Source organism: Heterodontus francisci, chromosome 2, assembly GCF_036365525.1.
Source record: "Heterodontus francisci isolate sHetFra1 chromosome 2, sHetFra1.hap1, whole genome shotgun sequence".
Taxonomy (NCBI): domain Eukaryota; kingdom Metazoa; phylum Chordata; class Chondrichthyes; order Heterodontiformes; family Heterodontidae; genus Heterodontus; species Heterodontus francisci.
Genome location: NC_090372.1, coordinates 79,813,113 through 79,829,420, shown reverse-complemented (window position 1 = coordinate 79,829,420; position 16,308 = coordinate 79,813,113). Strand labels below are relative to the sequence as shown.

The 16,308-nt window shown below is 44.1% G+C and overlaps 1 protein-coding gene across 8 annotated transcripts in view; it reads left to right on the top strand.

Moving 5' to 3' along the window:
- Window positions 1-16,308, top strand: part of LOC137384908 (RNA-binding motif, single-stranded-interacting protein 3) — a 1,676,909-nt gene that overhangs the window by 1,231,070 nt on the left and 429,531 nt on the right. For all 8 annotated transcript variants that reach the window (XM_068059619.1, XM_068059634.1, XM_068059609.1 and 5 more), the window contains one exon: window positions 9,003-9,094. In XM_068059619.1, the coding sequence (XP_067915720.1) occupies window positions 9,003-9,094 (92 nt within the window). The remainder of the gene's footprint in view (window positions 1-9,002; window positions 9,095-16,308) is intronic.

The window sequence follows — 16,308 nt, the reverse complement described above, 5'->3', positions numbered from 1 at the left end:
ATACCTCTACCAAATCTCCTCTCAGCCTTCTCTCCTCCAAGGAAAACCGTCCCAACTTCTCCAATCTATCTGTATACCTGAAGTTCCTCAACCCTGGAACCATTCTCATGAATCTTCTCTGGACTCACTCCAATGCCTTCACATCTTCCCTAAAGTGCGGCGCCCAGAAATGGACACAATACTCCAACCGAGGCTGAACTAGTGTCTTATACAAGTTTAATGAAAGGTCACAGACCTGAAATGTTAACTTTGCTTCTCTCTCCACAGATGCTGCCAGACCTGCTGAATATTTCCAATATTTTTTGTTTTTGTTTTAGATTTCCAGCATCTGCAGTATTTTGCTTTTATTAACATAACCTCGTTGCTCTTGTACTCTATACCTCTATAAATAAAGCCCCGGATACTGTATGCTTCTCCTGCATTCCACTGGTCTTGTTTCCATTAACTTTATTTTTGCAAAAAAACAGAGAGAAGCGTGTTCGGTCCAGCAGCAGATCAAAAACATGTTTTGTATTGATGTAATAGTATTAGTGCTGTGAGATAAGCAGTGAAATGACAAATGTTGGAAATCTGAAATAAAAGCATTGGTCATGAACAAAACATGAATGAACAATTGGAGCAGATTATTGCTTCAGATGGGAGCATTAGTCAGGTAGCAGAGCCTTTTCAGAGGATGGATCAAAGTGAACATGCTGCATTGTTCAGAGGTCATTTTACAGCCTAACTGTTTGCAATATGTATCCCATCTCCATGAAAACATATCTTCAACTTCATGATCAAGGGTAACTTTATCCTTATTAACAGATTCAAGAACACAGAGTCAATGCTCGACCTCTCTTCACTATCACTTTAATTGTTGCAGGGATGTGCAAATCTACTCATTTTCATGATGCAGTTAAAAGGTTTGCTGCAGTATTTTATGTGATGTGAGAGAATAAACTAGAGATTGTACTTCTTATTCCTTTACAAATATCCCCACAGTAAGTAAGTTGTTAAATGTTGAGTGGGACTTAACAGATCTCACATTTTAATTAAATTGGCCTAAAGGTTTGAACAAGAAATGTTTTATTATCTATTGGATGCTGCCTTTTATAATCCTTGTTTGTACACTACATATAGCATTTGAAATTGGAATGCCTCATGGAATTTAGATACACAGCATCAATATATTACAATAACAATGTAGCAGTGTTCTCAGTTTTTTGTGTGACAATGGCTACAGCAAATTTTGTTGATAGCATATAATGATAGCATACTGACATGTTACTGAAGTTTCAATTGTCAATAATTTGACGGTTTGTATATAATTTTTTTGAAGTTTATATATAATTTTGCTGCTTTTATCAGTATTTTCATATAATACAACACACTACATTAGAAGCACCAGAGAGTAAAGTTATCGAAAGAGTTTGATGTAATTTAATATTCCTGCAATCTCATTGCAATCAAGACTTGTCTATGCTCACTCTTTCTATCCTAGGACCTCAAAACTGAGGAACTCGTCACCTCCCTAAGTCCTCTCTTCCCTTACAACCTGTAGGCATTTTAATGCAAGCTTAAGCTAATCTAGCCGATGTTTTTTGATATATATCATCTCTCTGACATTTCTCACCATTGGTGGTGTCCTGCTCTACATGCCTTTGCCCTTTGCCTAGGTTTCTCAATTAAAAATTGAACCAAAATGTTTTATTTTGGTGTCAATTACCGAATCATAGAATGATACAGCACAGAAAGAGGCCATTTGGCCCATCATGTCTGTGTTGGCTCTTTGACAGAGCTATCCAATTAGTCCCATTCCCCTTAGCCCTGCAAATTTTTCCTCTTCAATTATTGATCCAATTCCCTTTTGAAAATTATTTTTGAATCTGCTTCCACCACCCTTTCAAGCATTGCATTCCAGATGATAACAATTTGGTGCATAAGTTTTTTTCTTTATCTTGCCTCAGTCTTTTGCCAATTAACCTTAAATCCATATCGTCTTGTTACCAACCATTCTTTACACTTTATCCTTCTTTACTCTATCAAACTCTTCATGATTTTGAACACCTCTATTAACTCTCCCTTTAACCTTCTCTGCTATAGGGGAAAAAAACCCAGGTTCTCCAGTCTGCCCACATAACTAAAGTCCCTCATTTCTAGTACCATTCAAGTAAATCTCTTCTGCACCCTGTATAATTCTTGATGTATCTATTCACAACTGTACTTGACATAAACTCTTGCTGAAAAACCTATTGCATACTGATACACCCTGGTGCTTGAGCTAAAGCACTGCTGTCAAGGACTCAGTTGAGATTCTAAATTAACCAGATCAAAATTAATTTAGCTAAGATATACAGGGCTAGAATTTCCATCAGGGTTCTCCCCATCTCCCACTGTAACTTGGGCAGATGATCGGCAGAAACCCCCAGTGAAATGGCATAAATGGTAGTTTAGAACGTTTTTTGGTCTTTCCACCAATCTTCCACTGAAGCTACAGTATGTGGAAATTCTACCTCACAGCTTTTTATCATTCCTTTAAAGCTAACCAGATTAAAACATTTTTTCTGATTAAAAAAATTGCATTAATCTTAAAAATAAATGAGGTTGGCCTTAAATCATATTGATTTGGTAGATTATGTAGGTTTGTGGACTGTATACTGACACATGATAGATGTGCAGTCCATGTTATTGTATAAACATCCATTCCTCATGAAAACCATATCATTTTGTCTGTTAATAAAATTCACTAACAAACATTTTTAAAATTCAAAATGCAACTCTATAGCTTTCTGTCTGTTATTGCAACAATTCTTACTTAACGTTTATGATAATATTTGTAGTGAAATGCCTGTGGGAATAAAAAAAATTGAAGTTTAAAGCAAGTTCAACAGATCTTCTTAAGGCTACAAAAAATGATTATGAAAATTCTCTTTTCTTCCCAATTCCAACCAACTGTGTTTTCGATAAAATAAGTTGGGGCAGACAAGTGATATGATACAGATCTTGGTACTGTAAGCTAACAATGACACAAATTTGTGACTTGTGAGTTATCTGTTGGAGCACCTTTGCTATCTGCTGGCTGTGGAGCATCTTCTAGTTTCTATGATTTTTACAAGTTGCTTCCTGTGCTGCTGGGACCTCGAATTTGTCTGTGGAAAGCAACTAGTCAGGCTTGAATACTGAGTATAGATAAGTATTGTAGAGTTTTGCATGACTATCTTTAGGAGTCAGGGAGCAGTTTCCATGATGCATGATCTATGAAATAATGAATAGCCTTTTTTGTTTCATACTTCCTAACATTTGCTCTTTATTATTTTTATGTGGGTTGAAAGGAAAAATTCATAATGTTAAGTTGTAAATTTTGAGCTAATTTATGTGTGCTAGATATAAAAAGTAATGTCTACACCCTTTCCTTCTGAATAAACACGAATCACAGCAAACAGTGCAAGTTGTCTTCTATAAGAAGATTCCTAATAACATTTAGGTGTATGTTTCCTGTCAGTCAACCAAAGAACTGTATTGGTACCATCAGAGGGTAGTCCTATTGTCATGACTGAGGATCTGTATCTTGGGAAGAGGGAGAGTAGAGGTATTGACTGACTATTCTAAACATGAGAATATGAAGATTTATTAAAATGTTCTGGCAATATGTTTTAAAATGTGTTCTTGTGATGTGGGCACTGCAGTAAGGTTGCGTATATTGTCCTTCCCGCTTGCCCTGAGAAGGTGATGTTGGACCTTTTCCTTGAAATGCTTCAGTCCTTGTGGTGAAGGTGCTCCTACAATGGTGCTAGGTAGGGAATGCCAGGACATTGACCCAATGACACTGAAAGAACAGCAACATATGTTCATCAGGATGGTTTTGAACTTTGAGGAGAGTCTGGAGGTGAAGATGTTCCGTGAAATTGCAGTTTTTGTCCTTCTAGGTGAGAGATTGTGCCCTCCGTCCCCCAGGAACCTATCTTCCTTCTGGGGTGCTTGGTGTTCAGCCATAGCCAACTGATGCAAATGAGGCCCACTGGTCAAAATGGACTGGGTTTCCCAGCAGGATTATCAGTCCCAAGCCAAAGCATTCTGCCAGCCAGCCACTCAGATTCTGCTCTGGAGAAAAATCTGTCCCACTGTGTTTCAGAGTTTCTTAGAAACTATTTACTGTTCGAACCATAATTTGACATTGATATTATTAAACTTATTGTTCTGTCCTTGGAATTTTCCTAAACTGGAATTCAAATCTAAACACTGATTCTTGCTTACTTCGTTTATCTTTGTCACAATGCTAGTTTTTTTCATATGTTTAGAGGAATGTCTTGACGGTTCTCATAAATGTTTCTTTTACATCCTGACTACTGCCCACTGGATATGCATGCTTGTTCAGTCTCCTGGTTTGTATATATGTGAATTTAGCCTACATCTTTCCCTCAGACCTTGACTCGGAGTCACAGCCGCTAAACTGTTGCATAGACTTCATCCCCAAGTATTTTTTTTTAATTCATTCATGGGATGTGGGCGTCGCTGGCCAGGTGAGCATTTCTTGCCCATCCCTAATTGCCCTTGAGAAGGTGGTGGTGAGCTGCCTTCTTGAACCACTGCAGTCCATGTCGGGTAGGTACACCCACAGTGCTGTTAGGAAGGGAGTTCCAGGAATTTGATCCAGCGACAGTGAAGGAACGGCGATATAGTTCCAAGTCAGGATGGTGTGTGACTTGGAGGGGAACTTGCAGGTGATGGTGTTCCCATGCATTTGCTGCCCTTGTCCTTCTAGTTGGTAGAGGTTGCGGGTTTGGAAGGTGCTGTCCAAGGAGCCTTGGTGCATTGCTGCAGTGCATCTTGTAGATAGTACACACTGCTGCCACTGTGCGTTGGTGGTGGAGGGAGTGAATGTTTGTAGATGGGGTGCCAATCAAGCGGGCAGCTTGTCCTGGATGGTGTCGAGCTTCTTTTGTGTTGTTGGAGCTGCACACATCCAGGCAAGTGGAGCGTATTCCATCACGCTGCTGACTTGTGCCTTGTAGATGGTGGACAGGCTTTGGGGAGTCAGGAGGTGAGTTACTCGCCGCAGGATTCCTAACCTCTGACCTGCTCTTGTAACCACGGTATTTATATGGCTACTCCAGTTTAGTTTCTGGCCAATGGTAGCCCTTAGGATGTTGATAGTGGGGGATTCAGCGATGGTAATGCCATTGAAGGTCAAGGGGAGATGGTTAGACTCACTCTTGTTGGAGATGGTGATTGCCTGGCACTTGTGACGCGAATGTTACTTGCCACTTAATAGCCCAAGCCTGGATATTGTCCAGGTCTTGCTGCATTTCTACACGGTCTGTTTCAGTATCTGAGGAGTCACGAATGGTGCTGAACATTGTGCAATCATCAGTGAACATCCCCACTTCTGACCTTATGATTGAAGAAAGGTCATTGATGAAGCAGCTGAAGATGGTTGGGCCTAGGACACTACCCTGAGGAACTCCTGCAGTGATGTCCTGGAGCTCAGATGATTGACCTCCAACAACCACAACCATCTTCCTTTGCGCTAGGTATGACTCCAGCCAGCAGAGGGTTTTCCTCTGATTCCCATTGACCTTAGTTTTGCTAAGGTTCCTTGATGCCATACTCGGTCAAATGCCGTCTGGATGTCAAGGGCAGTCACTCTCACCTCACCTCTTGAGTTCAGCTCTTTTGTCCATGTTTGAACCAAGGCTGTAATGAGGTCAGGAGCTGAGTGGCCCTGGCGGAACCCAAACTGAGCATCACTGAACAGGTTATTGCTAAGCAAGTGCCGCTTGATGGCACTGTTGATGACACCTTCCATCACTTTACTGATGATTGAGAGTAGGCTGATGGGGCGATAATTGGCCGGGTTGGACTTGTCCTACTTTTTGTGTACAGGACATACCTGGGCAATTTTCCACATTGCAGGGTAGATGCCAGTGTTGTAGCTGTACTGGAACAGCTTGGCTAGGGGCGTGGAAAGTTCTGGAGCACAGGTCTTCAGTACTATTGCTGGAATATTGTCAGGGCCCATAGCCTTTGCAGTATCCAGTGCCTTCAGTCGTTTCTTGATTTCAGTGGAGTGAATCAAATTGGCTGACGTCTGGCATCTGTGATGCTGGGGACTTCAGGAGGAGGCCGAGATGGATCATGAACTTGGCACTTCTGGCTAAAGATTGTTGCAAATGCTTCAGCCTTATCTTTCGCACTGATGTGCTGGGCTCCCCCATCATTGAGGATGGGGATATTTGTGGAGCCAGCTCCTCCAGTTAGTTGTTTAATTGTCCACCACCATTCACGGCTGGATGTGGCAGGACTGCAAAGTTTAGATCTGATCCGTTGGTTATGAGATCGCTTAACTCTGTCTATCGCATGCTGCTTACGCAGTTTGGCACACAGATGGTCCTGGGTTGTAGCTTCACCAGGTTGACACCTCATTTTGAGGTATGCCTGGTGCTGCTCCTGGCATGCCCTCCTGCACTCTTCATTGAACCAGGATTGGTCTCCTGGCTTGATGGTAATGGTAGAGTGGGGGATATGCCGGGCCATGAGGTTATAGATTGTGGTTGAGTACAATTCTGCTGCTGCTGATGGCCCACAGCGCCTCATGGATGCCCAGTTTTGCATTGCTAGATCTGTTTGAAATCAATCCCATTTAGCACGGTGGTAGTGCCTAACAGCACACTGGAGGGTATCCTCAATGTGAAGGTGGGACTTCGTCTCCACAAGGACTGTGCAGTGGTCACTCCTACCAATACTGTCATGGACAGATGCATCTGCGGCAGGCAGATTGGTGAGGTCAAGGTCAAGAATGTTTTCCCCTTTTGTTGGTTCCCTCACCACCTGCCGCATACCCAGTCTAGCAGATATGTCCTTTAGGACTCGGCCAGTTTGGTTCGTAGTGGTGCTACCGAGCCACTCTTGGTGATGGACATTGAAGTCCCCCACCCAGAGTACATTCTGTGCCCTCGCCATCCTCAGTGCTTCATCCAAGTGCTGTTCAACATGGAGGAATACTGACTCATCAGCTGAGGGAGGGCGGTAGGTGGTAATCAGCAGGAGGTTTCCTTGTTTATGTTTGATCTGATGCCATGAGACTTCATGGGGTCCAGAGTCGATGTTGAGGACTCCCAGCAACTCCCTCCCTGCTTGTATAGCACTGTGCCGCCACCTCTGGTGGGTCTGTCCTGCTGGTGGGACAGGACATACCCGGGGATGGTGATGGCAGTGTCTAGGACATTGTCTGTCTGGTATGATTCCGTGAGTATGACTATGCCAGGCTGTTGCTTGACTAGTCTGTGGGACAGCTCTCCCAACTTTGGCACAAGCCCCCAGATGTTAGTAAGGAGGACTTTGCAGGGTCGACAGGGCTGGGCTTGCCGTTGTCGTTTCCAGTGCCTAGATCGATGCCGGGTGGTCCATCCGGTTTCATTCCTTTTTATTGACTTTGTAGTGGTTAGATACAACTGAGTGGCTTGCTAGGCCATTTCAGAGGGCATGTAAGAGTCAACCACATTGCTGTGGGTCTGGAGTCACATGTAGGCCATTCCCAGGTCAGGACAGCAGATTTCCTTCCCTAAAGGGAATTGTTTCTTACAACAATCGACAATGGTTTCATGGCCATCATTAGACTAGCTTTTTAATTCCAGATTTATTAATTGAATTCAAATTCCACCTTCTGCTGTGGTGGGATTTGAATCCATGTCCCCAGAGCAATACCCTGGGTCTCTGGGTTACTAGTCCAGTGACAATACCACTGCGCCACCGCCTCCCCTATGACAGATTTAAAAAATAATCTGTCCCCTGCGTAGCTGCTTCTTACTTCCTGTTCACGCCACACATGGGGGAACTTTTAAGCTCTCCCCAGCACCGGCTTTGGAGGTGGGGAAAGCATAAAATCGGATGGGTTGGTGGCGGGGTGGAACCCACCACCTTCCTGCCTCCACCAAAATTCAGTCTGGGGTGGGAAGGCCTGTTAACGGCCATCAACTGAGGCCCTTAACTGGGCAATGAATGCCCAGTTCAGAGCATCATCCCACCGCCGCCACAATTAACCATGCGGTGGGCTGCCCTGTCACAGCATGGGCTACTTCCCGGCTCCGGGATGGGGAGGATTCCCTTGTTAAAAGGCACTTAGTGCCTGAGTGAGGGACCTGACATCGGGAAGCTGTAAGGGGGGGGCTCTGCTGAGAGCCACCCATCTGCCCATGCTACTGACCCCCCCTACACCACACCCCGCGAGACCCCTCCCACCCTGACCTACATGTGGCCTGAGTCCAGCACCGCTACTGGGCCTCAGGTAGGTGCTCCACTGGTAGCAGCCACCAGCTCCGCAGTGTTGCTGCTCAGCTAAAAAGCTGCCGGTCTTTGATTGGCTGGCAGCTCTCCTAGGGCAGGATTTCCATCGCCGGGGTCCTTGATGCCATGGAAGGGCCGCCACTGTCCACTTAAGTGCCTCATTGGCACTAGATTCGACAGACCTCCCACAGAACAGGCGACGCGGGGTTCTTGCCGTCATTTTTTCCGGGCGTCGAGACCCTGTCGCCAGGATAAAACCCTGGCCGTGGTGATTTTCCCCACTTATTCAGCTCGTGTGCAGTGACTGATTCAAGAAGTCCAGCATAAAAGGAAAGATAAAGAAAAATACTGTGCCACTACATAAATGCACAATGAGGATTTTTTTTTCTATTAAAACCATTAAGTTAAAGAATACTGACAGAATAAGGTCACAGCCAAATTTATATTGCCAATTAATGAAATTAGGGTTTACAACCATTGCATCATCATTAGGGTGCCTCTATATCTGCCCAGCAAACAAAGCCTCTTTTGATGAGATTGGTTCCTTTACTCAGCTCCATATATACCTTCAACATAGACAGGATATAGTTCTGGAAGAATGAGAGCAGAATTTTGGAAAGGCTAATGTTGTTTTCGTTTTAATCTGATCCTGGGTCGAACAAGTGGTTTCTTTGTCACAGTTCACTGCTGTTCGATGCATTGCACATACCTGGTGCTGATAATGTAACTGTTTTTTACAGGCTATGGCTTCGTAGATTTTGACAGCCCAGCAGCTGCACAGAAGGCAGTGGCATCTCTCAAAGCCAGTGGAGTTCAGGCCCAGATGGCAAAGGTGAGCATTCTTGACAATGAAGCAATTTTATCTCTGCATTGCAGTGTTTCTTTATTGGGATTGTAAATTAGGACAATGTCTGTTGGACTCAAGAAGTTAGTGGTTTGTAACAGTGAACAAAGTGCGTTGTGCACTTGTCGAAGTTATCTGCTTAGCTTGTTGGTGATATGTACACAAATACATACTGCCACATACACAGACAAAACTAAACTTACTTACAAGCAATAGCCTGGGTGAAAATTGGCCCAGTTTTGTGGAAAATGTACATAAAAAGGCGTTCATTTGAGAAAAAATTCTGCGACCATTTTACGGTTTTAAAAGGGCATTGCTACCTCGCAAAGCTAATAATAGAGCCTTTGCCCTTGTGAAGCAATGCTGCAATTTGCCTCAAGCTGTCGTAACTTGTGTCAGAAAAGTGTTTTGTATTGCTTGTACATTATGCTACATTTTTAAGCCAAGTTCTCTCATCAAAATGATGATAATCCTCTTCTAAACTGTGGACTGTGAGCAGAACTAATGCAGAAACACTCCAGGAGTCTTAAAGTGCTGTTTTGGTGCGGTTATAGATTCAGGGAAACTGTGCTCAGAATGAAAAAAAGACCTCACAGATGCTCCAACATTACAGTACTGGATGCTCAATTACTCATAGATAGAAAGACAGACATCATGAGTGTAGACTCAATTGACATTCAAAGATTGGCTGTCCTTGATGGGTATCTTTCAGTGACATCCTAGGGTGTGCAACATAATAACATGCCATTCCAACTGAAGACAAAGAAGGACAGGCAGGGTTGTATCAAATACTGAGAACTACCTTCTGTCAGCCACTTGTAGAGTGGCACAAATGATGACCATGAATAAATCAGCAGCCTAACCAACTCACCTACTCAATTCCCATAGAAAAAGAATGGTGAGTTAATGGTGCCAACTTGTCACTGATTCTGCCTGCACTAAGAATAGTTATTTTATCCAGAAAGAAGCTGGATTACAAGTCAATATAACTTCTGTTCTCATGAAATTTTCCTCACAGCCAATATAGTTAGTGAATTTAGCAGAAAGCAGAATTTAGTATGCAGGTATCAGTGTAAAAAGTTATGCAGGCTCACAGATGAACAAAATAGCAGTAATTCCAACTTTTCCTCATTCATTCACATTCCCCAATGAAGAGAGGTCATCATTTAAATAGGATCATTCAAAAAAATTGGACACTGTCCCTTCAAGAGTTTGGTGCCATACTGAGACCATATTAGTCATGTGGTTTCCCCTTTCCTTGACTGTGAATATCGGAAATATATTACAGATTTTCTTCCCATCATTGATAGCTGTTCATACAATATTAACAAATTAACTTTTCTCACTTTGAAAAGTCATCAGTGTTAGGTTCTGGCCCCTGAATGTGTATTACAATTCTTCCATTCTGAATTAGTCAGTTGAGGCTTACATCACTTTAAGAGTCTGTCTCCAAGAGACCCATCCTTATTTTTGACTCGTTTCAAAATCTGCATAACTTGTCATTGTGGATTATTTCCAATGCTCCCCCACCCATGAATTGTGCTTACATTTTCTACCAACAGTTTATCATTTCCAGAATTGCACAGTCTTCTCCAAGCTAAGCAGTGGATCATATCACAAGGATCAAATTTGCAGGAAAAGGAGTTTTGCAAATCTGTATGGGTTGCCTTAACAATCAGTGCATTCAACTTCAGCTTGCCAAATTAGCACAGCTCCTGCTACTTATTGGATGGAGAAATAATCACAAGTCAGAGCTAATATAAAAATTCAATGAATATGGTACCATCAGGTGAATCAACTCAAAAGGCTTGGTAGGTGTTATCCAAATCCTTTTTGCCTTACGCAAACTCTTGGAGCTAAACCGATCCAAAGAAATTTCTGTGGTAAAGTCTGATGCATGGATAAAAAAGTAACCTTGTCAACTGGACTTGTGTAGTTAGCCAGCCACCAATTTGAGGGAAATGTATTTCCTTTTGAGGCTGAAAGAATCTCAAGATAATCAGGTTGGCAGCAAAGGCAAGTGCTTCCTTTAACCACTTCTCTCCGATAGTAATGATTCTGTGCCCCTGCATTCTCCAATTCTAAGATGCCTATCTGTGGGGAATCCAGTATTTTCTAGGGCAGTGGGAACTCATAAGACACCTGAGTAAGAGAGGTTGTCAAGATGATTGTGCCCTTAACTTCATGGGGATGCTCCTGACGTTTCATTGAATACTTTTTCCAGGACAGTAAGATGGTGCTGTTCTTCAGGAAATATCCGTAAAAGAGCAGAAGGTTATGCTTTCCCAGAGGAGGCATTCTTAGGTGACGAAAACTTATGAATATGGCCCATGAATATCATTGGAATACATTCCCTGTAACATTGTTACCTTGCTCAGGGAGTGTGACTATGGTCGTTGGGGGTGGGAGAGAAATTGTAGAAGCATGTAGCTCGTAAAGAACTACTGATGAAAATTAAAGTGATTATGCTGATTTGAAAATTATAGATTATGATTATGATTAGAGATACAGCACTGAAACAGGCCCTTCGGCCCACCGAGTCTGTGCCGAACATCAACCACCCATTTATACTAATCCTACGCTAATCCCATATTCCTACCAAACATCCCCACCTGTCCCTATATTTCCCTACCACCTACCTATAGTAGTGACAATTTATAATGGCTAATTTACCTATCAACCTGCAAGTCTTTTGGCTTGTGGGAGGAAACCGGAGCACCCGGAGAAAACCCACACAGACACAGGGAGAACTTGCAAACTCCACACAGGCAGTACCCGGAATCGAACCCGGGTCCCTGGAGCTGTGAGGCTGCGGTGCTAACCACTGCGCCACTGTGCCGCCCCAGTTTTCTTGCAGAAGTAATAAATCCAAAAAAGCCTTTGAAATGCGACCATTTGGCCTTGTCACTTCACATTTCACAGCAGCTTCTCCTGCATAATCAGTACTAAAATCTGCAAAAAGCACAGTGACCAAATGCATGACTTTCAAAATGTTTTGGGTTTTTGCCAATGTGCATTTATTTGTATATAGCAGTTGACAAACAGAGATGACAAAGAAGTTGGGAGGCTTTTAAAGGCTCAAAGATGCTTTTGAGAAGTTTTCTGCCTTTGCATAGATTGGGATGAAAAAGTAACAAAACGACAGAAAACCCATCATGGAGGCATGGAATGGTCTTTGTGGCCAGAGGCATGCTATCCAATGGGAGTAATAAGAAAATAAATACATTGATACCACTCGGCTAGGGCGGCACAGTGGCGCAGTGGTTAGCACCGCAGCCTCACAGCTCCAGTGACCCAGGTTCAATTCCGGGTACTGCCTGTGTGGAGTTTGCAAGTTCTCCCTGTGTCTGCGTGGGTTTTCTCCGGGTGCTCCGGTTTCCTCCCACAAGCCAAAAGACTTGCAGGTTGCTAGGTAAATTGGCCATTCTAAATTGTCCCTAGTATAGGTAGGTGGTAGGGAAATATAGGGACAGGTGGGGATGTTTGGTAGGAATATGGGATTAGTGTAGGATTAGTATAAATGGGTGGTTGATGTTCGGCACAGACTCGGTGGGCCGAAGGGCCTGTTTCAGTGCTGTATCTCTAATCTAATCTAATCTATTCCCTGTAGCTCGTGTGATGGATGTAGTTTGTCACTTCTAATGTATTTCTTTGTTTCTGGAAGAAACCTTGTGACTGAAAATCTCAAGCTAGGATTTACCCAGTGCTCAAATCTGGACACTTGAGTGACAAAACATTGTTGCCTTTTCTGGTCAAAGCCTCATGGGATTTGAGAATGGAAAGTGACAATTGACTCCTTGAACAGTGGCAAGGTCCAGCCATATAAATGGACACCACGACAGACAAACCAATTTATCTTTGGCCTCACGGTGCACTTTCAGAACAAAAGGCCACTAAGATTCTTCTGCAAGAATCAGGAGGGTCAAGTTACAGTGTGATCTTCAATATCCTGGATGCAAAAGATTCCATATGAATTTCCATCAATGTGCGACTAACTCACTCTCAGGAAGTGGGTTGGCCATTAAAGTATTTTAAGGAGGCTGGATGCCTCCATTTTAACTTAATTTTTATTTTTAATATATGATGACTGGGAATCCTAGTTGGTAAAGGGAAGCATTTACAGCTTCTGGGCTGTGGGCAGCAGAAGTGTTTCCCTCACATCCAAACAAGCTTATATCACGCAACTGGCCCTTCACACATAACCAACCAACCCTCACCCCCCACGATGTCTGAATCTCCTCCCTCAGTCCTCCTGCCAACCCCCTCTCCCCCCACACTGTCATACTTATCTGGCCAGCTGCTTTCCAGCCTGACAGATAGGGCGGCACAGTGGCGCAGTGGTTAGCACCGCAGCCTCACAGCTCCAGGGACCCGGGTTCGATTCTGGGTACTGCCTGTGTGGAGTTTGCAAGTTCTCCCTGTGTCTGCGTGGGTTTTCTCCGGGTGCTCCGGTTTCCTCCCACAAGCCAAAAGACTTGCAGGTTGATAGGTAAATTGGCAATTATAAATTGTCACTAGTATAGGTAGGTGGTAGGGAAATATAGGGACAGGTGGGGATGTTTGGTAGGAATATGGGATTAGTGTAGGATTAGTATAAATGGGTGGTTGATGTTCGGCACAGACTCGGTGGGCCGAAGGGCCTGTTTCAGTGCTGTATCTCTAATCTAATAGATATCCTGTCAATCAGGCTGGATGTTGGGTGGAAAATCAGTTGAAAAAAATTAGACAATGTCCTGCCGTTAAATTTGTCAAGACATGTGGGAAACCCATACTTCTGGGCTTTCAGTCTGAAATTCCTTCCCTTCTCTGCCTGCCCCCCCACCCCACTTTCTTTTCAGCTCCAAGTAAATTGTGACAGGTAGTGAGATAAATATGGCACAGTGCATCTTAAATTTGCATTCGGAAAAGCTGTTATATTTACCTCTTAAGATACGCGTTCTGCCCATATATCCCTTAAAACTGTAATCAGGGTTCCAATGGGGCATAATCAAAAGGCCTAATGCCTGGAACGGGGGGGAGAGGGCACCCAGGTGGAGCGGGCACCCCCTCCATCAAGGAAAGGCCCCTTTCAAAATGATGGCAGTCGTGTTGGCATTAACAGAGTGGTAAGGCCACCAACCCCATTTAAGGCTGATACTGCCTCGGTTAATCCTGATTTTGGCATGTTAAAATAGGCCTGAGTCTCTGTAAACTGAGTCCCGAGGGGGTAGCATGCCTCAGTAAACTGGTGTGGGGTTGGATGTAGAAGGATGACAGCTGAAATACCTTTTGGATAAATGTTGGTCTGGTTGGTTTGTTGATCAAAATGTTACTGTTTTTCCTTATTTTATTTATTTTTTAAAACTATCAACTTTCCAATCACTATATTAAATGTTTAGTACATCGTGAGTAGCATGTGGCCAAATTTCAGATGTGTGCAGCTGGCAGACCATGCTCCAGACTAGGAGTGTGAAGTTGCAAAGTTACCACTAATTAAAGGCTGGCTACCCGACCCGAACCAGAAGGGACCCGACGACATGTCGGGTTTGGGTCAGGTTGGGTTGCACTTCCGGGTCCGGCGTTCGGGTTGGGATGGGTCGGACACGTTCTATCATAGGTACGTGGCTCCAATGTTAAATTAAATTTTGGACTTGAAAGGTGATTTTGTTACAGTAATTTTAAGCTTGTGCAGATCAGCAACAAAGTGAAAAACGGAAGGTAAGTTAACTGATGGTCGGGTCAGGTCGGGCGCGGGACAAAATGGAAGGACTCGGGCCGGGTCGGGCTCGGGTTGGATGTGTTCTGTCGGGGTTGGGTCGGATTTTTTTTGTGGACCCAAGCAGGCCTTTACCACTAATGCCTCTGCTTTCATTTGTTTGAGTCAGCTGAATGAATGACCAAGAATGTTTTTTTTAATTTCCAAAATATACTTTATTCATAAAAATCTGTAAAAAAATACATTACCAAACAGTTTCAAACCAAGTCCAAAAAATACAAACAGTGCAAAGGAGATCAGTTTCCTTCAATACAGGAGTGAGTTGCCTCACAACCCTTCCATTTCATTTGTCATGCCATATAAATTTTTACATTTTACAGCACACAAAATTATCCCGATACAGTTCGAGGGGTTTCCCATGTATCCAGCCCCACAGTTCAGCTTGGTGGGGGAACCTTACACAGTGGTCTTTCCCCATTGAGCCTTTTCTGCGACTGCCCCAAGCTTTAGTGCGTCCCTCAGCACGTAGTCCTGGACCTTGGAATGTGCCAGTGTGCAATATTCAGTCGTGGACAACTGTTTGCGCTGGAAGACCAGCAAGTTTCGGGCAGACCAAAGGGCGTCTTTCACCGAATTGATAGTCCTCCAGCAGCAGTTGATGTTTATCTCAGTGTGCATCCCTGGGAACAACCCGTAGAGCACAGACTCCTGTGTTACAGAGCTGATTGGGATGAACCTCGACAAAAATCACTGCATTTCTTTCCATACCTGCTTTGCAAAGACACATTTCAGAAGGAGCTGGGCAACCGTGTCTTCCCCACCACAGCCACCGCGAGGGCATTGTGCGGAGGGGGTGAGACTTCGGGCGTGCAGGAAGGATCTGACGGGGAGGGCTCTTCTCACCACCAGCCAAGCTACATCTTGGTGCCTGTTTGAAAGTTCTGGTATTGAGGCATTCCGCCAAATGACTTTGGCGGTCTGCTCGGGGAACCATCCGACATGATCCACCATCTCCTTTTCCCGTAGGGCCTTGAGGACATTCCCTACAGACCACTGCCTGATGGATTGGTGGTCAACGGTGTTTTTCTGCAGAAACTGCTCCACGAAGGACAGGTGGTACGGCACAGTCCAACTGGATGGAGCGTTCCGCGGCAATGTGACCAGGCCCATCCCTCGCAACACCGGGGACAGATAAAACCTCAGCACGTAGTGACACGTGGAGTTTGCGTATTGGAGGTCTACACACAGCTTGATGCAGCCGCACACGAAGGTAGTCATCAGGATGAAGGCGACGTTGGGTACATTTTTCCCGCCCTTATCCAGAGGTTTGAGCATCGTGTCCCTCCGGACCTGGTCCATTTTGGATCCCCAGATGAAGCGGAAAATGGCTCGGATGACCGCCACAGCGCAGGAGTGGGGTATGGGCCAGACCTGCGCCATGTACAGCAACAACATAAGTGCCTCGCACCTGATGACCAGGTTCTTACCCACAATGGGGAGAGAACGC